The 27,629-nt window shown below is 44.3% G+C and overlaps 1 protein-coding gene across 1 annotated transcript in view; it reads right to left on the bottom strand.

Annotated features, from left to right (window-relative positions):
• Positions 1–628: 628 nt before the first annotated feature.
• Positions 629–27,629, bottom strand: part of LOC126096493 (uncharacterized) — a 697,302-nt gene continuing 670,301 nt past the window's right edge. The window contains exon 6 of the mRNA XM_049910588.1: positions 629–671. Within this exon, the coding sequence (XP_049766545.1) occupies positions 629–671 (43 nt within the window). The remainder of the gene's footprint in view (positions 672–27,629) is intronic.

Here is a 27,629-nt window from a genome sequence, read left to right as displayed (position 1 = left end):
ATGAGTTGTGTAATATAACAAAACTCTGCCCGCAATTAATAACATATAAACTGACTGCGTTACATGCACTTACATTTGTTCCGGCGAACGTATTCTTTTCTAATTTTGCTCCTTATGCATCTCCCAGAAATTTTGTTTCTCTTACTGTCACAATGGAAGGACGAATTACGATCACAAATTGTGCGGAGTATGGGTATCCGTGCTTCGTAGTGAGATAAGTATATCTTAGGTCGACCAGCTCATAACTCATTCACGGTACAGCCTAACAATTCCAAACCCAGATAGCAGCAATTATTCATATACTCAAGATTTCTAACAAATAACCAATTACTGAGAACATTTCTGAAAACTTCAATAAATCACAGACAGAGTCAAAGCTATAGCAGTTGCTATAAGGAGGTAATTCGTGCTGAACCGTTACCCGGTCTACATAAATGATTCTTAAAGAAGCATCCAACTCTAACTGTCAACAATATGTAGAGGGACCCCAGTTCCGCACGGAATAAATATCACACAGGAAATATTCACTGGGCAATAACGCTGCTGAAAGAACATGATTATCAAACGCAAATTCTGAGCGTCGATAGGCATGTATGGAGAAATCAAGGATTATATTCAGAGATTGAACTTACCTGTGAGTGTGACATCCCGAGGAATTGCTATCGAACGATCTAGAAAAAAAAAAAAAACGTACGATCGTATTAAAGAAAAAGCATCACCATCAGCATTGAAATTAATTATCAGTTAAACTTTATTTTATAAACAACGCCCTTTAAAAGTGGAAGAATACTTTTGTCTTAACACTGTTCAATCTAACTGCATGCTTTCGCAGCTTTTTAGGTTTAGTTAGCAGAGGACAAGTCATTATTCCAAGCACAAAATGCTTCCTCCTATACTTTTCTCTGATATCAATACAAGACACGACAATGCAATTAAATGTTCAGAAACGTAGTAAACATATTTGTTTAATTAGAAATATTTATTCAGTCTTAATAGAAATTAATTGTTACAGCAACAATTATTCTTCCCACGCTACTATCAGAGTACTGCTTGTTCCCATGACTGTTCATCTACGATTAGCACATCTGACAAGGGGAGGCCGGCAATTGTGAAATTCAGATTCGATTCATACTGCGCATAATAAAAGCTCATGGCCAGAGGTGTAATGTGGCAAAGCACCAAGATGCACTTCTCAGCCGTTGTCGAGAAAATCGACAGTTCAAAGAAACCGTTGCGGTGAAATACTCTCTAAGAGTAGAAATTTTCTGCAGCGTCGTGGAGCAGCGGTAAGCGCTCGGGTTCGTAATCCGAAGGTCGCCGGATCGAATCCCGAGCCATTCAACCATTTTTTAGTATTTGTTTTTTGTAATTCAAATATATATATATATATATATATATATATATATATATATATATATATATATATAATTCCCGGCCATCAGTTGCAACAATTATGCATATAATAAGTTGCTGAAAGTCGTTTGTCGTGGAAAAACTGGCGACTTCGAACATCATTGTTTTCCCCAAACAAAGTTGTATTTCACAAAGGTTATTAATTGTCTTCATAATGTTAACCACGTATAGTTAACGGAAGACGTAGGAACGATATTCCGAAACGAATACGTATAGCGTAAGTCAAACGTTCGAATTAGAATAGAGACCCCACGAACACAAACTTGCTGTGGCAGGTATGAAATATAAACTCCGTTACTCGCTCGTTACACTTGAAGGACAGATGTTGAATGGGCCGAAACGAGCCGCTGCATAACAGCGTAGTTGCGTGCTAACTTCGAAAGAAGGTAGATGCGGTCCCTAGCGCAACTTATAACATCGTCGAAAATCAGTGCGGACGGGAGAGCTTTGGTACACCCTGTTAAACAAACGGAAAAATGGAGGCGGTACAATTGGAGAGCGATCCGCCTTCACCAATATGCATAAGCAATTCATTAATAGTTTATATATATATATATTTGAATTACAAAATAAATAATAATAAAAATAAATTGCATAGCGCGAGACTCGATCCGGCGACCTTCGGATTACGAAATCCAGCGCTTACCGCTGCGCCACGACGCTGTAGAAAATCATTAAGCGTCGAGAGTATTTCACCGCAAACGTTTCTTTTAACTGTCGGTTTTTTCGACAACGGCTGAGAAGTGCATCTTGATGCTTTGCCACATGACACCTCTGGCCATGAGCTTTTATTATGCGCAGTATGAATCGAATCTGAATTTCACAATTGGCGGCCTCCCCTTGTGAGACTACTGTTCTGCGGATTCGAGCATTCCAGTTGCGTATCTAGAATAGTTGTTACCTTACGATTCTTGTCGTGCATCCTCTAAGCACAACACGCACAACCGAAGAAATTACGATTAAATTGGCGACCGTTGTCGTGAATCCTAGCCAGCGACGCTGTGTCTCACGCACATAGTTATTCCCAAGTAAAAGTTAGTTAGCTGTTCGTACAGCATGGACCGACGTAACTAGTGCGTCTATCTTCCTTGTAGTCTCTTTCTACGATGCGGCATGGTAGATGTGTTATCAGTGGAGGTGCGCTCTGCCAAGACTACGAATCGATAGTTTTAGTACACCACATAAACGACGTAGTAAATGGTGGGGATACCCATAATACTGGTAGTATTGCTAGGGAAAGAAACATACATGAATGCAAACGAAAGAAAGTGGGAACAGACGACTTTTCATTCTTTGGTTGTTTTGCACATAATTAGAAGCACCTTAAGATTTTACACCCTTACAGAAAACAAATTGCATTTTATAATTAATAAATATTAGTTGATCGCATAACATCTGATCTCTTATGTAACGACAGCAATTAATTCTGATGCAAGTACAGTTTACAAGCACAAACATAAAAAAATACACATAATCACTGTAATTATTTTGTACTGAACGCAACGTTCATCAAAAGGTTCAAATGGCTCTGAGCACTATGGGACTTAACATCTTAGGTCATCAGTCCCCTAGAACTTAGAACTACTTAAACCTAACCAACCTAAGGACATCACACACATCCATGCCCGAGGCAGGATTCGAACCTGCGACCGCAGCAATCCCGCGGTTCCGGACTGCAGCGCCTAGAACCGCACGGCCACCGTGGCCGGCACGCAAACGTGTTTCATATACGTTCTATGACGTATTGAAGCCACGTTTGACATACACTGAGGTCACAGAAGTCATGGGATACCGCCTAATAACGTGTCGGACCTCCTTTTGCCCGGCATAGTTCAGCAACTAGACGTGGCATGGACTGAATAAGTCGTTGGAAGTCCGTGCAGAAACACTGAGCCATGCTACCGCTATATCCGTCCATAATTGCGAAAGTATCGGCAGCGCAGGATTTTGTGCATGAACTGACCCCTCAGCTATGTCCCATAAATGTTCGATGGAATTCATGTCGGGCGATCTGGATTGCCAAATCATTCCCTCAAACTGTCGATAATATTCTTCAAACCAATCGCGAACAACTGTGGTCCGGATGTCACCAGATTGTCACCCATAAAAATTCCGTCGCTGTTTGGGAACATGAAGTCCACGAAAATCCAAGTAGCCAAAAATTAACATTTCCAGTCAACTATCAGTTCAGTTGGAACAGAGCATCCAGTCTATTCCACGTAAACACGGCCCATGCCATTATGGAGCCACCACTAACTCACACGGTGACGTGTTGAATAACTTGGGTCAGTGGTTTCGTGAGGTCTGCATGACACTCGAAACTATCACCAGTTCATACCAATTTAAATCGGGACTCACCTGACCAAACCACAGTTGTCCAGTCGTCTAGGGTGCAACTGACATGTTCACAGGCTCAGGAGAGGCGCTGCAGGCGATGTCGTGCTGTTACCAAAGGCACTCGTGTCGGGCCTTTGTTGCCAGAGTCCATTAACGCTTTATGCGATTATTTCACGCAGTGATGCTTGTCTGTTAGCACTTACAACTCTTCGCAAAGGCCGCTGCTATCGGTCGTTATGTGCAGGACGCAGCCATTGCGCAGTTTGTGGTGAGAGGTAATGCCTCAAATTAGGTATTCTCTTGTCACTGTGGATATCTAAATATTGAATTCCGTAACTATTTCCGAAATGGAATGTCCCTTGCATCTAGCTCCAACTATGATTCCGCGTCCGAAGTCTGTTAACTCCCGTCGTGTGGCTACAATTACGTCGGAAACACATTCACATGAATCACGTGATCACAAACGACGGCTCTGCCTCTTCACTGCCGTTTTATATATTGTGTATACGATACTACCGCCATATGTAACTGTGGATATAACTTTACCATGGCTATTGTCACCTCAGCGTACTGCTGTTTTCGTTTTTTAACCTTTTTGTTGAAAAAATGGCATTTTCTAGCACTATATGATAGATCTCTATTCTTAAGGAATTATAAACATTGGCTGTAAGTGGTCTTTATTCAATTAAATGGAGAAACTTGAAAATTTGTACCAGACTAGGTTTCGAACCGGGGTCTCCTGCTCACTAGGCAGATTCTCTGACCACTAAGCATCTGAACAAAGAGATCACTGCAACCGCACACACTGTCCTAGCTCGCCTCCCACCAGACCCAAATTCTTAAGTTATCCTCACACTACTACTGTGCTACTCCTTGCCCATTACTTTTATTACTCGCAGCATTTCGCTCATCCTGTAAGAGTTCTAGCCTGGTGTACACTTCCACTGAAGAGATGATTGGCTGTCTCGTCTTAGTGTTGTCTGCTCTTTCCGACATGTCTGAAAGAACAGACGCTACATGTAAATAAAATTGTTTCCTTCATTTTTACTACAACATCCCACTGTTTCATGTAACAAATCAAAGGTTTTCGAATACGACCTGAATTAAACATCGAAAATTTCAGCTTTGCTACAAATGCTGTCTATTTTTAAGTAACAAACGGGGAGATAACTATGTAGAACAAAAATGTTCCTTAGGTTACCTGATTTTCTTATACACACACCAAAAAAAGTTTCCATCAACCCGGTTCCCAGAACTCCTGAAGATAGACGTTGACTGTGGATATTGTATCACAGACACAGTCTCATTGACTGTTCAGAGATGTCACTGAACCCCGCCCACAGATGTAAACAACCATGCATGAGCAGCGCCTATTAGACGGAGGGGGTCGGACAGCCGATCAGTTCCAGTCATTGCAGCACGAAGGAGGCACACGGCTCGTGTTGTCTGTAGTTCAGCCATGCCTACACGGTCAATACCTCGGTTCGATCGCGTCCGCATTGTTTCTTTGTGTCAGGAAGGGCTCTCAACAAGGGACGTCTCCAGGCGTCTCTGAGCTAACCAAAGCGATGTTGTTCGGACACTGCGGAGATGACATGCCTCGCTCAGGCCGCCCAATGGCTACTACGCCTGTGGATGACCGCTACCTACGGATTAAGGCTCGGAGGAACCCTGACAGCAACGCCATCTTGTTGAATAACGCTTTTCGTGCAGCCACAGGACATCGTGTTACGACTCAAACTCTGCGCAATGGACTGCATGACGCGCAACTTCACTCCCGACGTCCATGACGAGGTCCATCTTTGCAACCACGACACCATGCAGGGCGGTACAGAATGGCCCAAGAACATGCCGAATGGACCGCTCGGCATTGGCATCACGTTCTCTTCATCGATGAGTGTCGCATGTGCCTTCAACCAGACAATCGTCGGAGGCAACCCGGTCAGGCTGAACGCCTTACACACACTGTCCAGCGAGTTCAGCATGGTGGAGGTACCCTGCTGTTGTGGGGTGGCAGTATGTGGGGCCGACGTACGCCGCTGGTGGTCATGGAAGGCGCTGTAAAGGCTGTACGATACGCGAATGCCATCCTCCGACCGATATTGCAACCATATCGGCAGCATATTGGCGAGGCATTCGTCTTCATGGACGATAATTTGCGCCCCCATCGTGCACACCTTGTCAATGACTTCCTTCAGGATAACGACATGCTCGACTAGAGTGGCCAGCATATTCTCCAGACATGAATCCTATTGAACATGCCTGGTATAAACTGGTTTATGGACAACGTGTCCCAACAACCACTCTGACGTATCTACGTCGAATCACCGTTGAGGAGTGGGACAATCTGGATCAACAGTGCTTTGATGAACTTGTAGATAGTACGCCACGACCAATACAGGCATGCATCAATGCAAGAGGACGTGCTACTGGGTATTAGAGGTACCGGTGTGTACAGCAATCTGGACCACCTCCTCTGAAGGTCTCGCTGTATAGTGGTACAACATGCAATGTGTGGTTTTCATGAGCAATAAAAGGGGCGGAAATGACGTTTATGTAGATCTCTATTCCAGTTTTCTGCATAGGTTCCAGAACTCTTGGAACCGAGGTGGTGCAAAACTTTTTTTGATGTGTATATGCTCATTTAGTTCGTAGACGATTCACCGATTCTGGTTTTTTAGATGAATCTAGGTAGTTATGAGGTAATACCTGATGGGTATGCAACAGACCTAATGTATAGGTAACGCGTTTACCACCTTAGCTGATCAAAGTTACAAGGAAAACTACCGCACTCCATGCTTACTTCTGATAGCCTACAGAAGTTTCACAACTCTCTTTATCAGTGCTGCTCTGACATAGATGGAAAAAAAGGAAGTGAACTGTTTATTATTTCAAAAATAATCTCTGTAATTGTTAACACATTTATCCCACTCTAAGATACGACAGTCAGTGCCATGGTGGCTACATTTTCGTTATTGCCTATGGAACAATAATTGTAACGAGGTGTGCACTTCTCTGTCTGAAGCAAATCAGCGGCCTAGAATGACTTCCAAAAGGGCTCAAAAAATATGGAAATCGCATGAGGAGAGATCCAGATTGTGGGGAGGATGTTAACAGCTTTCCAGCGCAAACTTTACTTCCTAGTTGCATGCACTTGTTTTTGTTTTAAAGATAGCTTGAGTTAGTTTCTTCCATTAGCTCCATTATCTTGGTGTTATGATATTTTAAAAACTGTATTCACTTTCATATCTCTGGTTTCCTCAGATCGATTGGTTAATGGTGTGATTTTGAGTTTTCAGAGAAGCTGTTGATTCTATCTACCTATTATAAAGCTCAGTTTATGTATATATGTCCAAAATTTCCTCCAAAACACTTGAATCGTATTCAGACACATTTGGCACAGAAACAGCAGGCTTTATGAATATCAGCAAACAAGAATGCATAATCTCCTAGCTCTCACAGAACACATTGTACGTTATAACCTCCTGACTCCTATAGGAGAGGAGATGCAGCCAAAACTATGGTTCTTTTTCCACCACCTGGTGTATAGGCTGTCCTGCACAACAGCCATATTGTATAGGAACAGCATCAGCCTCCCATTCAACCTGCACTGTATGCTAGCTTACGTATCATGGGTAAGAAACAGTTTTCTGGGGCCAAACAGTTTTCTGGGGCCCAACATGTTACCCTATATGACAGATGTGTTGTGTTGGTGCAGTACTGGCACATTTTATCGATATTCTTTGCACGGTGGCCTGCACATCAGGGGCAAATAAATGCTTTCCAAGACCCTGGTGTGTAGCCTACCCTGCATAGTAGGCAAGCTATGAGTAGTACTGGCCCACTTTATTTAAATGTACTGCAGGCGATACACATGCCAATGAGTATGGCCAGGGGCAGGTTAAGATGAAAAGAGGAGTGGATGGTCAAAGTAAGGGGAAAGGAGAAATGGACAGAGGGGGAAATGGATGAAGAGACAAAGAGAGTGGGGAGGTGGAGTTAGAGATAGGAGGATGAAGTGACAGACAGGTGGAGGAAGAAGTGGACAGCCACAGGTAGGAAGAGGTGGGCAGCCAGAAGGAGAAGAAGGTGGGGAAACAGAGGTAGGAAGATGTGGGTGGACAGAGGGTCGAAGAGATTTGTTCAAACATGTGTCGAATATATACATTGTCAAAGCAGTGGTGAAAAGTCTAGTATTATGTATAAAAATGGAACCAAAAACTCGTTGGATTGATACCCAAAATAACACTTAGTTCTGTGAATAGAAGACTCTCTCATCACAAGTCTACTTACATTTGTTGTGGTCGACGCATTTAATATTGTCAATTTCCCTTTTCTTATTCAGAAGACCAATAAATGAGATTCATTTTCTTCTGTTGTATCTACTATCCACTTGGTGTTCCGGAACTGGAACGACTGGCAAATATCATCTGAAAACTCACAAGCACGAAATGGGGAGCTCAACCTCAAATTCTGAGAATATCGGCTCCCACACCACGTTTCTCCGCAGCAGGGTACGAAGCACGTGTTTGGCAGTACTGGAAATTTGTGGTAAGATCTTATGGGACCAAACCGCTGTGGTCATCGGTCCCTAAGCTTACCCACTATTTAATCCAGCTTAAACTAACTTACGCTAAGGACAACACACACACTTATGCCCGAGGGAGTACTCGAACCACTCGAACCTCCGAAGAAAGGGGGGGGGGGGGGGAAGGGGAGCCGCGCCTCAGACCACTCACCGCCCGGCTATCCCGCGCGGCTTGGCTGTACTCTGCAGACGGCAAATATGCTGACGTGGCGACTAGTGAGACAATCTGCAATGCGTCTGGCTGCCTAAAACCAATGCCAATTCAACAAATTTATGCCAATGTCGACATAGCCCCACCCACAATCCGAAGGCAAGTTGCAGCCAAGTCTGAATGGAAGTAGCAGTGTGATGATCACAGGCACCCGTTATGTGGCTACTGAAGTCCCGGCAAAGCTTTATGTGAATGACCAACCCTTTAGCCGAGCAGCCTGAAATACGACGTGAAAATTTACGACAAAGCTGTATTAATCAGACGCTAATAAAGCCTAAAGAACAATTGGCTGCTAGGAGCAATCTACAGTTTCCAAAATGAGAGACTTGACAGCTTAAGAACTCAAGTCACATACTGTAATACCAACCTGAGAAAATGGGGATACAAACACAGTACGATTCAATACAAGATCAGCAACATCTAATAATATGCCCAAAAATAGGCAGACCTTATCACAGCAAATCAAAAAGCCGTTCATGTGCTGATCACTGGAAATACATGTATTCAGTACAGTTGGTGAGCAGAACACACAAAGAAAGAAAGGTATCTTCCTTCTTGCAGGAAGGTCACAACATTCTCAGTTAAGACTTTCGATAAAAAAAAAAAAAAACTACGTTCTACAAGGTGATGGAGATGACAGAATAAAGACGTCATTTTTCTTATAATGTCATGATGAAGGTTATTTACCTTTGTGTTGAACTTTGTAACAAGGCAAATCTACGAACAGAATACACGGACGACAGATGCACAAACCACAGGAGTGGTTAGAATGCGGATTTACATTGTAGGAGCGAGATAACGTCTCCGCCAAAACGTGAAGACTCCCATAGCAAATCTGAAAGATGAGTTAGAACTGAAATTTATCAGCTTCAGAATTACAGTATTGCTAGAAACCGAATTTAGCTGTAATGGAACGCCGAATTATTTTCGATTTACAAAGAGTACTATAACCGCAATACCTTCAGCATCCGTGGTATCGTAATAAACCCAATTTAAAGTGGATGGAGCACTCAAATTCAGTGACACAGAAAGTACGTACAATTTTATGGTTAGTTCTAAGACTTGTGTGATGATGCGGGGAGTCGTCAATGCAATTAATTTCATTAGTCATATTTATTTAACACAAGTTACCGCAGTGGAGAATAGTGGACTGCTAAATTTGCAGCTGACTGGCTCGTTCCTGAAAAAGCATCTCTTACATTCTGAAAATATTGGAAGAGAAGTGACATTCCACTTGAGGAATTATACTGACGAAAATTCGAGACTAAATGGACAGCTTGTTGTCGACCACTAGAGACTAAAGGGTCGACGAGACGTGTAAGACTATTTTCACTTCATAGAATGCGAATGTCAGCATGTAATTATATTATACGATTTCTCATGTGTCTCTTCTTATGTGGTTCCCATCACGATCACAAAACACTACCTCGTTTTTATAGTACCATTTATGTATTCTTTGGACTGCCTGTATTTATAATCGAAGAATGACATCATGGGACCACTAAAAGTTGCTATAATGTGTACTTATTCACACGCAACCACTTCCGGTCAAGTGATCATGTTAAGGTCACAGATTAATGTTACTTCAGGTTAAAGCAAAGTTCCTTGGCGTCATACTAATAATTTTTTCCAGTTGCAGCATCTGTCACATATACATGCATCTACGAGGGAAAGTCAATTAGTATCCGCTATTTCGTTATATTTTGTTTATTTTGGTAGTACTGTAGTTTTACGTTGATGAGGCATGCTTTGTTTATTTGTAGTTATATCATTGCAATTTTCAAGCTGCTAGGTTAGTTCCGTTATCGCTGCCGTGCTGTTAATCATGGCTGCTCCGCTGTCTATTTGCACCAAATAAGAGCAACGTTCAGTGATCCGTATTTGTGGTCAGAAGGCGTATCAGGCGCCGAAATTCATCGAAGACTTTCGGTAAAGTACGAGAACAGTGTTTTGCCACAACGGAGTGTCTACGAATGGATTGAAAAATTCCGAAATGGTCGCACAAGTGTTTACGCACGATGAAGGAGCCTGACGACCGTTTACCGCCACATATGAAGAAACCATTGAGCGTCCACGTGAAATGATTCTCTTAGACAGACGATTACCTACTGACGAAGTGGCACATCGTCTGCAAATTAGTCATGGTTTTGCCTACGAAATCATCCACTACAGACTTGGTTTTCATAAAGTTTGTGCAAGATGGGTCCCAAAACAACTCATATAGTTGCATAAACAAACGCGCTTGGACATCTGCAAAAACCACTTGGATCGCGATGGTAATGAAAGGGAGAACTTCTTAGACATTATCATTACTGGTGACAAAACATGGATCCATCATTACGAGCCGGAGAGTAAATGGCAGAGTATGGAACGGAAGCATCCAAATTCGCCGTGCAAGAAAAAAGTTCAAGACCCACCCGTCCGCAGGAAAACTGATGCTTACGGTTTTTTGGGGCGCAGAAGGTCCAGTACTGGAACATTATGGGGAAAGGGGCACAACAATAAACAGTGTACGTTGCAGTGAGATGCTTACTTTCAGGCTAAAGCCTGCAATTCGAAGCAAACGCCGAGGACTGCTGTCAAAAGGTGTTGGGTTGTTGCAGCACGACAATGCCCGTCCGCATACTGCGGCCCACACTGCGAAACACTTCAGGAACTCAAATTTGAAGTACTGGATCATCCTCCATATAGTCCCGATCTTGCTCCCTCTGACTATGACTTGTTTGGTCCACCCAAACAGGCATTAAGCGGCCGTCGATTTGCCTCGGAAGAAGCAGTGAAAGAAGCGGTGCATTCGTGGCTCGCACCTCAACCGACAACCGTCTTTTATGAGGGCATCAGGAAGCTCGTACAACGATGGACCGAGTGCGTTGAAACGCAAGGAGACTATGCCGAAAAATGTAAGTTTCCTATTTGATTATAATAAAATTTTATAACTACTCTGCGGACAATAATTGACTTACCCTCGTATTAGCTTACGCACTTAACATCACTCAGCAACAGTTAAAATCGACAGTACATCGCAGTCTCCATTTTATTTTACGTAACACTTGTGCGGAAAAGCGACAGAGACACTCTGCATGGCCTACAGAACGACGAGTTACTTGAGACGATGAGGTGAATATTTTCTAGTGAAGCCTCTGACACTGTCCCGCAAGCGGCTATTTCGGTACCTGGCGGACCACATTCTTTGTGGGAGTATGCAGCAGCAGCAGTGTGAGTGATGTGGCGCGCCGGCCGTGACTAACATGCACTTTGGCAACCCTTTTATCGACGTAGTTCCGCCCGAAGCGACGGTCTGAAACCACGGGCGGCTGACGATCGCGCCCACATCGCCCGTTCTTTCTTCGATTCACGTCAAGTTCACAACTCATTTCCCAAATATAAAAATCTTCACAAATGGACTGTCTACTGCAATAACAGCTTCCAGTCGTACAAACGTAGAAACCTGTCGCACACGGTAATGACACTCGTTGAAAGCTATGAGATTAGCAGAGATATATGAGCCAATTACGGTTAAGCAGAAACCACTACCGCCATTATAAAGAAATTATTTTGAGACTAATATAAGCCAGCGCTACTTATCCACTGTTCTATAAATCGAAGCCGGCCGTTGTGGCCGAGCGGTTCTAGGCGCTTCAGTCCGGAACCGCGCGACTGCTACGGTCGCAGGTTCGAACCCTTCCCCGGGCATGGATGTGTGTGATGTCCTTAGGTTAGTTACGTTTAAGTAGTTCTAAGTCTAGGGGACTGATGACTTCAGATGTTAAGTCCCATAGTGCTCAGAACCATTTGAACCATTTTGATGTGATCTACAGTTAATAAAATTTTCTCGGGCTTCCCGCCGCGTCAGGTGGTTAAGATCTCTTCCCGGTCATTGTCAAGTGGTAAGACTGACAGCTGTGTCGCCGTGGCCGCGTCGTTACATAGCCGAACTGCTGGCTGTGACGTCACTGGTGCTCTCTTCCTCGCCATATATGATAATGTTTTTATTCCGTGTCCGTCGCGCCCGTTTTAACATCGCGACAGCCAGGCCCCAGGCTGTGCTGAGCTGCAAACCTCCGTTCTTGTTGGTGGTGTTTTCAGAGGTTTTTATTTCAATATCTTCTCGTATGACACTATCCCAAAAACCCTTCGTCTTCATAACGACAGATGTTTCGTCGAATAGAATTCAGTGTCCATTTTCTTGAAGTCTGAGGTTATTTCGCCTGTCTCATTCATCTTGTTCACCAGATGGTAGAGTCTGTCACGGATGGCTCTCCCAAGGCTATCAGTAATTCTATTGGTATGTTGTCTACTCCCGGGTCATTTTTCGAGTTAGGTCTTTCAGTGCTCTGTCAAACTCTTCACGCACTATCATATCTCTCATTTCATCTTCATCTACATGCTCTTCCAATTCCATAATATTGTCCTCAAGTACATCGCCCTTGTGTAGACCCTCTATATACTCCTTCCATTTTTCTGCTTTCCCTTCTTTGCTTAGAGCTGGGTTTCCATCTGAGCTCTTGATATTCATGCAAGTGGTTCTTTTTTCTCCAAAGTTCTCTTCCATGTATACAACCTTCTTTCATGATTTTTGAATCAAGTGTTAGCTATGATGAAGTTATGCTCTGTGCAAAATCTACAAGGTGGCTTCCTCTTTCAATCCTTAACCCCATCCCATATTCACTTACTACGTTTTCTTCTCTTCCTTTTCCTACTATCTAATTCCAGCACCCATGACTATTAAAATTTCGTCTCCCTTCACTATCCGAATAATTTCTTTTATCTCGTCATACATTTCATCAATCTCTTCGTCACCTGCGGAGCTAGTTGGCATAAAAATTTGTACTACTGTGGTAGGCGTGGGCTTCGTGTCTATCTTGGCCACAATAATGTGTTCACTGCTCTGTTTGTAGTAACTTACCCGCACTCCTATTATTTACTCATTATTAAACCTACTCCAGCGTTACCCCTATTTGATTTTGTATTCATAACCCTGTATTCACCTTACCAGAAGTCTTATTCCTCCTGCCACCTAACTTCACTAATTCCCACTATATCTAAATTTAACCTATCCATTTCCCTTCTTAAATTTTCTAACCTACCTGGCCGGTTAAGGGATCTGACATTCCACACTCCGACCCGTAGAACGCCAGTTTTCTTTCTCCTGATAACAACGTCCTCCTGAGTAGTCCCCGCCCGGAGATCCGAATGGGGGACTATTTTACCTCCGTAATATTTTACCAAAGAGAAAGCCATCATCACTTAACCATACAGTAAAGCTTCATGCCCTCGGGAAAAATTACGGCTGTAGTTTCCCCTTGCTTTCAGCCGTTCTCAGTACCAGCACATCAAGACCGTTTTGGTTAGTGTTACAAGGCCAGATCAGTCAATCATGCAGACTGTTGCCCCTGCAAGTACTGAAAAGGCTGTTGCCCCTCTTCAGGAACCACACGTTTGTCTGGCCTCTCAAAAGATACCTCTCCATTGTGGTTGCACCTACGGTACGGCCATCTGTATCGCTGAGGCACGCAAGTATCCCCACCAACGGCAAGGTCCATAGTTCATGGGGGGCAACCACATTACAGAACATTTTAAGCCGATATGACACTCCCTGGCACACAGTTTTAATCTGCCAAGAAGTTTCTTATCAGCACACACTCCGCTTACAGTCTGGAACCGCGCGACCGCTACGGTCGCAGGTTCGAATTCTGCCTCGGGCATGGATGTGTATGATGTCCTTAGGTTAGTTAGGTTTAAGTAGTTCTAAGTTCCAGGGGACTGATGACCTCAGAAGTTAAGTCCCATAGTGCTCAGAGCCATTTGAACCATTTGAACTCTCGAAAGTTTTTGTTTAGTACACAACACTGATTCTGCTCTTTTAGTCTGAGAGTTTAGTGCGTTCACATTCGTGCATGCATTCGTAGGAAACATTTGCACACTTAACTGTGCACCCATACTCTGCGTCATTATTACAGTCCTGAACGTCGGCGTACCGCGAAACTGTGAGGCTTATCTTCACGAGATTTTTCTCCTTGGGGAGCGACACGAATTTTTTTTTTCTCCGTCGAAAGGCATAAAACGCGACGTTAATTAACGTTGGTGCATAACGACGGCGTGCACAGGTAATTCAGTTACGATCAATACAGCTGTTAAGGAAATTACGGTCGAGCCGAGTGATAAACTCGGCGCAATCAAGGCGCATTCAGCAGTGCCTCTGCTATAATTACAAGTATTAATGAACGTCGCTGATTTTTAATTTGAATCAAAATCTCGTTCATTAGCGAAAGTCTACCGCTGCCTACTGAGAAGCAGCTTCCGGTTTTCCCACGCAGTATGCATCCCTGGTTTCGAATAACTAAATATTCCGTGGAGGTGGATGGGAAAATCGTCACCGCCCCAACAATACTATTTCCAAAAGGAAATTTTAAATACGGTTCACATTGAACTTTGTTCAGGGTATGAAAGTTTGGACACGGTACTACTGAATATAGTCAGACGCTACAGCCCAATACATGAAGTTGGGTAGCATGAAGACACGTACACAGGAGCCAGTGTACCATTAAAACCGTAGTCCCCGTACACGAGGGTCTTACTACAATTTGACTAAGAGCATCTAACCGACAGCTTCAGGTGGAAAGCTCTTTGTACATCCTAACCTATGATTCGGACAGTAAAAATTGGTTCTAATTTAACGTAACATCCAGTTTTAGTTACAACACAAAAATGTTTGCAACTGTCCGTCCCTTTTCATTTCAGTTTTTGTGTTTGCACAGGATGAGTCAAGATGAAATGTACATGCTTTGAGGGTAATAGTGATTCTGAATAAAAAACGTCATATAAACATACAAGTATGTCCCGCTCTTAATAGTTACCGAAGTTGCTAATGAAAACAATGGGGAACAGCACAAACGCAAGTGATAGCAATGAGACGCTGTGATCTAATGTTTTGTTTAATTGTGTACATTTCCTCGCAAAAGATGTTTAAAAAGTCGACAGCCAGCTGCAACGCACTATGAAGCTCTTGTAGAGAGCTGTTGTGTTATTCACATGAGCTCATTCGTACGGAATGCTGTATTCCACGTATTCTGTTCACTGATGAGTCGACATTTACCCGCAAAGGCATCAATAACAGGTGTAACTTTCACTTGTGGGAACATGAAAATATGCTTGCCACTGTGGAAACAAATTTTCAGCGACGTTTCTCAGTGGACGTGTAGTGCGGTATTACTGATGACCAACTCATCAGTCCAGTTGCTTTAGATAACCGTCTTAATGGAGAACGGTGGTTACCACAATACTTCGTGAGGGTTTTCCTTCGACAACGCAACGTGGTTGACTAGTTAGACAAGAGTGATGCCCACGAATTTCAAACAGCTGCATCGGACACTGTTAAGAAAAGGACATATTTTCATTTGAAGCTTGTTGTTCAGAAACACCAATCCTATCACCATCCACAGCATGATACTTTCCTCCTGACTCATCCTGTTTTTACTCGATGAGCTCGGCTCGTATTATTCCAGGTTTTGCTTTGGGTTGCCTTTTTAGAAACTGTGGCCTTAATAACACTGAAAGTCCGAACCACCTCTTACTCGCAGTAACATAAAAGGTTTTGTGTGGGTTAGCTCCTATGAACAAATGCCACAGAGCCTAACATAAGTGGATTGATCTACTTAATTTCGTCGCTTTATTTAGAAAGTAGTACAACTACAAAGTCGAAATTCCTCGCCTCAGATACTTTGCTTTATTTAAAAATGTTTAATTAATATTAATTAAAGCATTGATAAAAAATTGTCTACAAATTTCGAAATAAGTTTTCTTTACAAAATTCCGCTTCGAAATTGTACGCTCCTAACCAAACAAAACCTTTTGATAAAACATATCAACTGTATTCTGTTGAGTTTTCATTTTGACATTTTTATAGTGATTTTTCTGTTTTTAGCCTTTCTGTCTTCATACGAACGAATTGCAAACATTATTTGCACGCTAACGATACTGTCAATCTGCGATGGTCCAGGATTTTTATCACGAAGCACTAAATCTTGCCTAAAACTGGTCTGAAGCGTTACTTGAAATCGTATAAAAGGTAATTTGACACAATGTACAACAGACAGCGTGTAACACTTCAGATGTCGCTACACTTTAATTTCTGAATTATGGCGTCCTTGTTGGCGTGCTTTCGATGTTTGTATTTCCTTTTTGTAAAATGATGGCAATAAACGAACGTTATCTAAAGTTTTTGTTTGTTATTCTTAACTTAATACCATCTCTGACTTCAAATGAAGCCATGGACATACAGTGCTGGAAGAAACATCAAGATTAACCACTGGAGTAGTAGATTTGGGTATCTACTGATACAGACTCGATTGCATGCTAGAAAATAATGATAAGTAGATCTCAAACTAGAATACGAGTACAATGTTCACACAGGTACTCTATGTAAGAAAGGAAAACTCCTTGGGCAGCAGGTACGATATGTGACAAAGTGGCCTCCGATTTAAAAAAAAAAAAAAAAAGATTCGTTCGACGTACCTATTGGGAAAGGCTCAAATGTCAAATTCCATGTCATTTCCGTCAGTCGACTGTTCGGCTGTTGAGTTTTTCACGTCTGTGTTCTTCAGATGAGGTCAGTTTTTGGACTGGTCTCAACAAACGTGAAGCAGTCGCACGTTACCGAAGTGACCTCTTCGCGGCGAGGACGGCACCTGAGCAGGCCCACCACATCGCCCTTCGGATAGCGAAGGTGCAGAGGCCAGAGCAGTGTTTGTTCCGAGCAACCAAAGCCGGGCGGCCACCATTAGAAGAGCGGCCGTCTGGGGAGAGAGCGATCACGCCGGGCAAACAGGCGCACACAGCCGCGCTGCGCCAAAGGTCCCAGGGGCTCCCGCGGCCTCTGCCTACGTACGTGACCTACTCCCTCCCCTAATCACACCTGTCAATGTTGAAGCACTACACCGTGCGTAGGTGACACACACATTACGACACAACCAGCGCAGGTCCCTGAGGCTCACAAAATGAGAGCATTCACGCAGAGGTAGCGACGTTACGAAGAGATGGTAGACGCACCAAGATTTTGGGATTGGACTCAGATGCTGCGAAGAGCAGTGAACAGACAATGGCAAACACGACACTGTAGCAGGTACTCGGCACTGTGTAAAACACACGGCTTGACTGAATTGAGAAGGACATGACGATTGGAAACACCTCAGCCTGAACGACAAAAGAGAAGCTGCCACTCAATAAGCTGACCTTGAGTCACCGGAGTTCTAACATAATGAATGAACAGTTTGAGGCAAATGAAAAGAAAGATTTACAACAACAAAAAATTAAAATAAAAAAGAAACTGTCATACAGCTATTCCTTAGATTCTAATAAGTGAAATACCCCAAATCTAATGGCTGACACTGATTGGAAACGCGCAGGGTTTCTGAAAAATTCATTCGATTTCACAAGGCCAAACACGTAGTTGCAGGTAGCGGTCTCCCTCCTGCTCGCTGTCTCGCTCGTTCTTCTGTTATGCAGTGTGTATCAAGTCGAGCCGCCGGCCCGGGTGGCCGAGTGGTTCTAGGCGCTACAGGCTGGAACCGCGCGACCGCTACGGTCGCAGGTTCGAATCCTGCCTCGTGCATGGATGTGTGTGATGTCCTTAGGTTAGTTAGGTTTAAGTAGTTCTAGGGGACTGATGACCTCAGATGTTAAGTCCCATAGTGCTCAGAGCCATTTGAACCAAGTCGAGCTGCAGGTAGCACAACATGAAAAGGAGTTTTGTGTCCTCCGTTTCAACGGGTAAAAGTCAGTCAAAACCGCGGGGCGTGATTTGCGTCCAGAGTACAGCACTGCACTGCTCAACGACGGATCGGCCGTAAGCGGCGTACAGATGTCACATTGTACAGTTGATCTCCAAGGTCGCCTGACCTCGACGTATGTGACATCTTTTGCGGGTATTTGTGAAAGACTCCGTCTGTGTGTGTGCTGCCCCCCCCCCTTCAATAACTGTGGGTGGATTGCGATGCTACGTAGCAATAGCAGTGAATACAGTAACTACAGACATGCTCGCAAAACCAAGTCACGAGTTTGTCTATCGTCTGGAAATCCAAACTCTGCAGTGGTTAGCAAAGTCCGAGACTCGAGCCACCGCACTAGCCAGGCATGAACAATATATTCTATAACCTTTCAAATACAGCTGGTGTGAGAAATGGGGCGGGAGCTAGAAGAAAGGTATTCGTCCTTACCAGCTAAGTATGGGTATGACAGTGGCTTCAAGCAGCGTCTGGGACGCCTGTCCTCTGCCCTGAGCCGATTGTACATACGAAGGGGAAAGTGCTTGCCCGCAATAGAAACGTGCTGTAACATCTGAATGTGAACATTGTCCGGCTCTTGGGCGGAGGATGGGGTGAAGTGAGAGCATGATTTAGCTTACTCATAGCGACGATAGCATTGCGGCACTCATCATTCTGAGAAGAGTATATCGCCTGAGCCTCCTCCACTCCTTTCTGATGGAGGAAGGCAGAGTGATAGTTGGAGCAGCTCGAAAACACCGCAAAATAGCGGCCCAGGGTGTTGGAGATTGCCATAGAGTTGACAGCCGAGTCAATGCGTTGTTCTCCGGCAACGTTTCAGTAAGTTTCTTACTTGCCATCTCCATGCGAAGTGTCGGGTTTACGTCTCGTCCGAATCTTTATAGCCGCTAGACCACGGGCTTCTTTGCATCCTCGGCGCCGGTCGGTCTAATCAGCTGCGAACGGAAACTTCGCGGCAGCGCGCGCGCGCGGGGGAGGGGGGGGGGGGGGGAGGGGGCGCGGGCGCCGAGTCCTCGCGTCTCGTCTCGGTGCGGCCTGTTTATTCCATCCGCCGCCATCGACCTGCCTCCATCAGTGCGTTCTCGTCTTATTCTTGCCAATGTTATGTTCCACGCGGTGCTGAGTTGGAAGCGACTATCCCGGCTGACCAGGTTATCATCGACCTGTATCTCCACTGCCTCTTTAATATTAGAGTCCCAGAAACCATTCGCTCTACACAGTCTCCTGCTTTCTTCAAACTGAAACGTGTATTCTTCACTGAGGCTCTGCTCCGCTACCGTGGATTTTTCGTTTTGTCCGAGGCGAACGCTTCTCACATGTTCAGAAATGCGTTGTGTTACGCAACTCTGCGTCTGTCCAATGTATTGTTTTCCACACTCACAGGAAATACTGTAGACACCCGGTGTTCTTAGACCCAAGCTGTCCTTCAATGTGCTCAGCATATTCCTGATTTTTGCTGTAGGACGGAAGATGGTTTTTATCTTGTTCTTCTCCAGTATCCTGGCAATCTTGGCCTGGACGGTCCCACATACGTGAGGAACGGCAGACTTTCGTTGTTCTCTTCTTCCTGAAGGTCTTCCTTCTTCTTCCTGCTCATCTTGAGAGGGCGTCTAATCTGCGTTACGGTGTAGCCATTCTTCTGGAAGGTTTTCTTCAGGTGCTGAATATCAGCAAATAAACTGTACTTGTCGTATATTTCATGAGCTTTGCGGACAAGGGTAGTGAGCACGGATTTCCGTTGTGCTCGGTGATGGCAGCTGCAGCTGTCACTCTTGAGGTACAGGTCAGCTGTAAATGACCATGGGAAGAATTCAGTATTCAATGGGCTTCGACACGAACAGAACAGCTGTGGAAGAGCGAAACTGCAAGCAGTTGTCGTGATTGAGAATCAGAAGTAGTCTCCAAAATCAAGGTGCCATCGCGTAAACGATAGCAGGATTTCGCAGGGCCAGGAACTGCATCAACAGTTTTCTGAATATACGGATTTACCGAAGCAAAGGACTGACCATTTTCAGTATGTGAAACCACGAGGAGCCATGGTGTAGCCTCGTTCTGTTTACGTTTAGTAGACGTCGACTGTGAAGAAGATTATTGGCTAATTGCGAGAAAATCCACCATGATTGCCACCGTCTCCGACGGCGCGCTTCTTCCAACTGCCCCCCCCCCCCCCACCCTCAGACGGGGGTGCACCTGCCTTAGGTGATTGTTCGCATCTCAGGTCAAACTTCCCGAAGTCCTGACAGAAGGGCCAATCGACGGTCACCCTTCCCTGGGCCTGGCCTCTACCAGGGGGCACGTGCGAACCCTGGGTGGCAACCCGGATCCGAGAATTACGCGTTACCCAGGCACCTGCTACGTGTCAGACGCGTGGGCTGGCCTTCAGGGGCGTACAGGGAGGAAGAAGAAAAAGACAAAATATTTTAAACACCATTTACAATGAACTAATTGAAAAACCAGAAATACTATAATTGCACATAGAAACCGAAATTACAAGTCTAATAAATGAACACGAGCCAGATGCTTTGTTGACTGTACCTGTGAGCAAGAGGGATTGTTATTAAAGAAAACTGTAATACCTTTTTACCTCATTATATATTCACGAAAATATTCCACTACACCAGCATCATAAATCAAAAGCCCATCTCCTTTCTCAAATATGTTCTGACTATTGCATTTTCTTCCATCTATACTGTGGTGTCACCGCCAGACACCACACTTGCTAGGTGGTAGCTTTAAATCGGCCGCGGTCCATTAGTACATGTCGGACCCGCGTGTCGCCACTGTCAGTAATTGCAGACCTAGCGCCACCACATGGCAGGTCTAGAGAGGCGGACTAGCACTCGCCCCAGTTGTACGACGACTTTGCTAGCGACAACACTGACGAAGCCTTTCTCTCATTTGCCGAGAGACAGTTAGAATAGCCTTCAGCTAAGTCCATGGCTACGACCTAGCAAGGCGCCATTAACCATATCTGGAGAGAGTCTCCTTTATATAGTCAAGAGCGATGTACCACAAGGATGAATTAAAGTTAAGTAAACAGACGCTACGTACTTTTCTTTAGTGCATTCATAAAGTATCCTGTTCCAGACTTCACGCCAGTCGGCGTTTGTGTACGCGTGCATTTCGGTTACCCGTCACTGTGGACTGGCTGTCTCGTCAGTCCACTACATATACATTACACCAACCGAACAGTACAACATTTCAGTCAACACTCAGATCATCTGCTCTCTCGCCCAACAGAACACCGACTGCTCTCGACATCTGAACTACTACTGCGCTCAGTGGAGGCGGCGGAATAATAATCTTTGGCGCAACCTCTGGCGCTGTGACTCAGTGTAGCCACCTTTCATTAGTTCATCATGGTTCAAATGGATCTGAGCACTATGGGACTTAACATCTGAGATCATCAGTCCCCTAGACTTAGAACTACTTAAACCTAACAAACCTAAGGACATCACACACATCCATGCGCGAGGCAGGATTCGAACCTGCGACCGTAATGGTCGCGCGGTTCCAGACTGAAAGTTCATCATGAATACGTGCCACAGGAAAGAGCTGTTGACCGATGGTACTATCAGGACGCATTGCGACGACTTCGCGACAATGTGAGAAGGAAACGGCTTGAAATGAGGCATGTCGATAACGCACCCACACTTTCATCCATGTTGGTGTGTGACTACTGCACAAAAAATGAAGTCGCTGTGCTACCTCACACTTGGTACTCTCCAGACCTGGCCGCTGCGGACTTACGTTTAATTCCAAAGTTGAAAAACCCGTTGAAAGGACGAAGATTTGCACTGATGGAGGAGAATATTTCGATGGAGACCATGGTCAATAAGTAACAAGTAAGTGTGGAAAAATTTTGAGGGCAAAATTCCCGAATTTTTTGAAAAGACCTCGAATATTTGACATTAGGCGTTCGAGCCAGTGGTACTTCCTTTGTAAACGTACTTACAGTTCATGCAAAGGACGTATTGGAGTCTTCAGACTGCAGATGATCTAAACCCGTTACAGTAGAGTCTGAGGAGCGTAGTTCCCATCATACATGCAACGCAGAAGAAAAGAGTTTTGTTCACTTTTTTTCAGAATTGAACATTTATCATGTCTCAATTCACACAAACAGTATTCAGAACAGTGATTTATGTGAGTTGTAGCAGTAGATGTAAGAACAAAATGAGGAGTCCGTAAATAGTTTATAATACGAAACCCATTCGTATTTTGCGAATGTGGACAGACGTTTGCGCTTTGTGACAGATGAATGTGTGCCGAACCGGGATTCGAACTCTGATTTCTCACTTACCGCAAACGGTCGCCTTAGAAACTACGGCATCTCGAGCATTCCTCCAGGAGCAACAGAAAATTTCTCGTGTCGCAGACTCCACAACCGTCACACTCGCACATTTCGTGACTCTCGCCCTGGGAGAAACCAATATCTTATCGTCATTTTAGCCCGTCGAGTCATGTACATCACAGATTGTTACAATGTCTGTGTTTCTACAGTGTCTGTACCTCCACATACACTGTCCTTCACATTTGCATGCATAACAGTAAAAACACAGAAATTGTAATCATAAATGATTATACAGGGTGTTACAAAAAGGTACGGCCAAACTTTCAGGAAACATTCCTCACACACAAATAAAGAAAAGATGTTATGTGGACATGTGTCCGGAAACGCCTAATTTCCATGTTAGAGCTCATTTTAGTTTCTTCCACCTACGCTCAATGGAGCACGTTATCATGATTTCATACGGGATACTCTACCTGTGCTGCTAGAACATGTGCCTTTACAAGTACGACACAACATGTGGTTCATGCACGATGGAGCTCCTGTACATTTCAGTCGAAGTGTTCGTACGCTTCTCAACAACAGATTCGGTGACCGATGGATTGGTAGTGGCGGACCAATTACATGGTCTCCACACTCTCCTGACCTCAGCTCTCTTGATTTTCATTTATGGGGGCATTTGAAAGCTCTTGTCTACGCAACCCCGAAACCAAATGTAGAGACTCTTCGTGCTCGTATTGTAGACGGCTGTGATACAATACGCCATTCTCCAGGGCTGCATCAACGTATCAGGGATTCCATGAGACGGAGGGTGGATGCATGTATCCTCGCTAACGGAGGACATTTTGAACATTTCCTGTAACAAAGTGTTTGAAGTCACGCTGGTACGTTCTGTTGCTATGGGTTTCCATTCCATGATTAATGTGATTTGAAGAGAAGTAATAAAATGAGCTCTAACATGGAAAGTAAGCGTTTCCGGACTCATGTCCACATAACATATTTCCTTCCTTTGTGTGTGAGGAATGTTTCCTGAAAGTTTGGCCGTACCTTTTTGTAACACCCTGTATATGTACAGTAATATGCTTTGACGGGCCAAAATGACGACAATAAGATATTTCTCTCTCTCACTCTCTCTGCGGAAATCACGAATGTCCGAGCCAAAGGGTTGTGGACTCCGTGACATATAGGATCTGGCTCGGTCCTGGAGGCGTGCACAACTTGCCGAAGTGATCAAGTCAACCGCTCGCGATAAGCGCGAAATTCAGGTTCGGGTCGTGGTCTGGCACAAATTTTCATCCGTCACGAACAGCTGACCTCAATAGGGATTCGGAAAATGCGCATCAATTTCGTAATATTTACCACAGCTGTAGTATCAGAACAGTTCCTTTCTCTTCGGACTTGCATGCATGTCTGAAGAACATTATAACATGAAGATACAGACACTGTAGCGAATCAAACATTGAAACCATCAATGATATAAACAGTTTAACTTCACGGGTAGAAGATCGACGTTTGGATTAGGTATGTCGTACGATACCTCCAGGTGGCTATATGGCTGTTGCCATACCTACGGTAAGCCTGCAAGTCACACTGAATGGTTGATCAGCAATACACATATTCGCTACCTGTTTCATTTTGATAATGTGTGGGCAAAGTACATGGCGCACGAACTTTTAAGATAACAATAAGTTAGTCTGGTGGTGATTTAGACTAGGCAAAAATATTCCTGCGCCAACTGAATTATTATAGTTATAAACTTTAATATCAATGGGGCGAAAGGAGAGCTCCATCTTAATTTTTCCTACGTTCTTGGCCAAGCAATCGGCCATTGACAAATGGGATCAGGTAGCGATATTAAAAGTAATTTACAGGATTTCCGATAGGATAAAATAATGTGTGCGACCGCAACTGTTGTGAAGACCCATTCGTGACTAAAACACATCATGAACAGACGGTTCGGAAGAAATCCCAGGAATAAAATATGAGACCAATATAACTTCCACCCTGCAGCGGAATGTACGCTATTTTTAAAAATTTCTCAGCAGATTAAACCCGTTTGCCGTATTGGGATTTTAATCCGCAACCTTGCTTTCGGCGTCTAATACTCTTATCGACTCCCCAGGCACGACCAGCTACGCGCACTCACTCACAGCTCCAGTTGTGCTAATAACATTCTCATATTTTCCATCCTTAACAGAAACTCTCCTACATACTTCGCTGCACTAGTACTACTAGTAGAGCAGATTTCGAGGAAGCTAAGGTTCCAGCACACACATTTAATCTCACTGGGAATTCCAAAAGGGCAAACATTCCGCCACGGGATGAAATCTTCGTTCTGGAAACAATCCCTTCGTAGTAGCTAGTACACAGAAATCATTGTTAGTTTCTGGCAGTAGAAGTTTTATTGCAAATATACACGGTCTGGTCACATGAATGTGACAACCTTTCTTAAGCCTTTTGCAGCTCAAGACTTGCAGGAAGGAAGTCAACGAGGTTATCAAGTGTCAAGACAGGTGTATGGAGCTATGCAGACTCCAGTGCTGTGACCAGCTGCGCTGGGTTTCTCGATTGAGGATCCATGTCGCGAGCAGTCCGATCGAAGTGGTCCCATACATTGTTAACTGGGCTTCAACCCGGGGAATTTGGTGGCCAGGGGAGCAAGGTAAGCGGATCCTCGCGCTCTTCAGACCATGCACATACGCTGCGAGCTGTGTGACACGTTGCATTGTCCTGCTGATAGATGCCATAGTGCTGAGGGAAAACAAACTGCATGTACGGGTGGACACGGTCTCCAAGAAAAGATGCTTATTCCGACTGATACAATGTGTCAGTCAGGATGATGAGGTAAGCCAGAATGCAGCCGTTTCAGAAATGCTTCAGTCCTTGATCAGAAAGTCGATGATCGTGTCCTTTTGCAAATCATTGCAACAACGACTGCACTGTTTTTCCCCGTCCTTCCCGACACGCTTTATATATCCTCCACCGCTAGTGCTGTCCGCCCCCAGTAGCTGAATGGTCAGCGTGACGGATTGTCAATCGTCTGGGCCCAGGTCCGATTCCCGGCTGTTTCGGGGAAAATTCTCCTCCCAGGGCCTGGGTGTTGTGCTGTCATCAGCATCATCATCATCATCATCATCCTATCATCCTCATCGACTGCAGGTCGCCGAAGTGGCGTCAAATTCAAAGACCGACACACGGCGAACGGTCTGCCCAACGAGAGGCCCTAGCCATAAGAATAAAACCGCTAGTGCAGTCTTTGAATGGGTATTGCACGTTGACGTCGAAATAGGCCGTAGTCATATTAATGTGACTGCATGGCGTACTATCGTACTACAACGAATAACATGTCAGTTTCAAGCGAGCATCTTGCAATCAACCGTTCAAAACGTAACATGGTGATTTGCTGATACGCAGTGTGGCTGTATTTCGTTGCCTGTGACAAGAGTACGGTACGCCACCTGACGCATATATCACGTAGCCATCAGTATTACAAGACGCTCCCTCGAAAGTGTTAGCGGAAATTGGTACGTAGCACATTTCAGTAAGGATTTCGCATCAGAAGCAATCAATCACTTGTTTTCAACTGTTTACTGTATGATGCGTGGCAACACTGCAGCGCGGCTGCTGTTTTTTGCAAACACGGCGTAAAATACTGATATTTCATTTCGTAATGTACGCCATTTGCATTTGGATTGAGGCCTGTAGGAACGGTGACAGGTGTGTACGTACACGGGAAAAATTGGAACAGATGTCACACAGAAAATTCGGAAAAGTGTGTTCATTAGAACATTGCTACAACAAATCAAAATTTTGATAAAATAAATAACAATAAGTGGCAATAACGTGTGAGAACCTGGCTTAATTTATTGTCGAAACCACAATTATATTATTGTCGATATTATATTTGAATATTCGCAATGACAGCATGCGGCCTGGGAATTTTCCGAACTACGTATTTTCACAATTATCGCGATCGTACCTTGCTTAATACATATGTGGCATATTTCCAAAAGCGAATTTCAGTCTATTTTCAAAACATTTCACACGTATGCTGCGGAGAGTACGCACTCTACAGTCTACACGTCGTGTCATTTATCACAGCAGTAGCATCAGGAGCAACTCTCGGGACACAGTGACAGTAGGCATTAATTAACCACTGAAGACTGTCCGCCGCTCGTGGTCTCGCGGTAGCGTTCTCGCTTCCCGAGCATGGGGTCCCGGGTTCAATTCCCGGCGGGGTCAGGGATTTTCACCTGCCTCGAGATGACTGGGTGTTTGTGTTGTCCTCATCATTTCATCATCATCCAGGAAAGTGGCGAAATTGGACTGAGCAAAGGTTGGGAAATTGTACGGGCGCTGATAACCACGCAGTTGAGCGCCCCACAAACCAAACATCATTAACCACTGAATAAGTCTGACTGATACTATGGATGCCGCAGTCACGCATCACTGCCGAGCAGTTTGTAACAGACGAGAAAGTACTCTTTGACTATCCGTTTTCGTAGGGATTACGAGATCAATCTTCAAGTTTCGCATGCACGGAAACGTAACGGCAAATTGCTTCTTCCCCATACAATTAACGTCGATATGTAGCATGTGTTTGGAACATATATTGTGTTCGAACATTATGAATCACCTCGAAGAGAATGGTATACTGAGACCAGTCCACACGGGTTTAGAAAACATCATTCTTGTGAAACACAACTGGCTCATTACTCAATTAAAATGCTTAGTGCTATCGACAAACGATTTCAAATTGAATCCGTATTTGTAGATTTACAGGAAGCTTTTGACACCGTACCTCACAAGCGCCTTGTAATCAGATTGCGTGTTTATGGAATATCGTCACAGTCACGCAACTGGATTCTTGATTTACTGTCAGAGAGGTCACAGTTCGTACTAATTGTAGCATTATAGGCCCTCTGTTGTTCCTTGGCTATATAAACGATTTAGGAGACAGTCTGAGCGGCCGTCTTAGGTGTTTGCAGATGATTCTGTCGTTTATCGTCT

The sequence above is a fragment of the Schistocerca cancellata genome, chromosome 1, assembly GCF_023864275.1.
Source record: "Schistocerca cancellata isolate TAMUIC-IGC-003103 chromosome 1, iqSchCanc2.1, whole genome shotgun sequence".
Taxonomy (NCBI): Eukaryota; Metazoa; Arthropoda; class Insecta; order Orthoptera; family Acrididae; genus Schistocerca; species Schistocerca cancellata.
The sequence above is the reverse complement of the archived record's forward strand: the minus strand, read 5'-3'. Positions and strand labels throughout refer to the sequence as shown.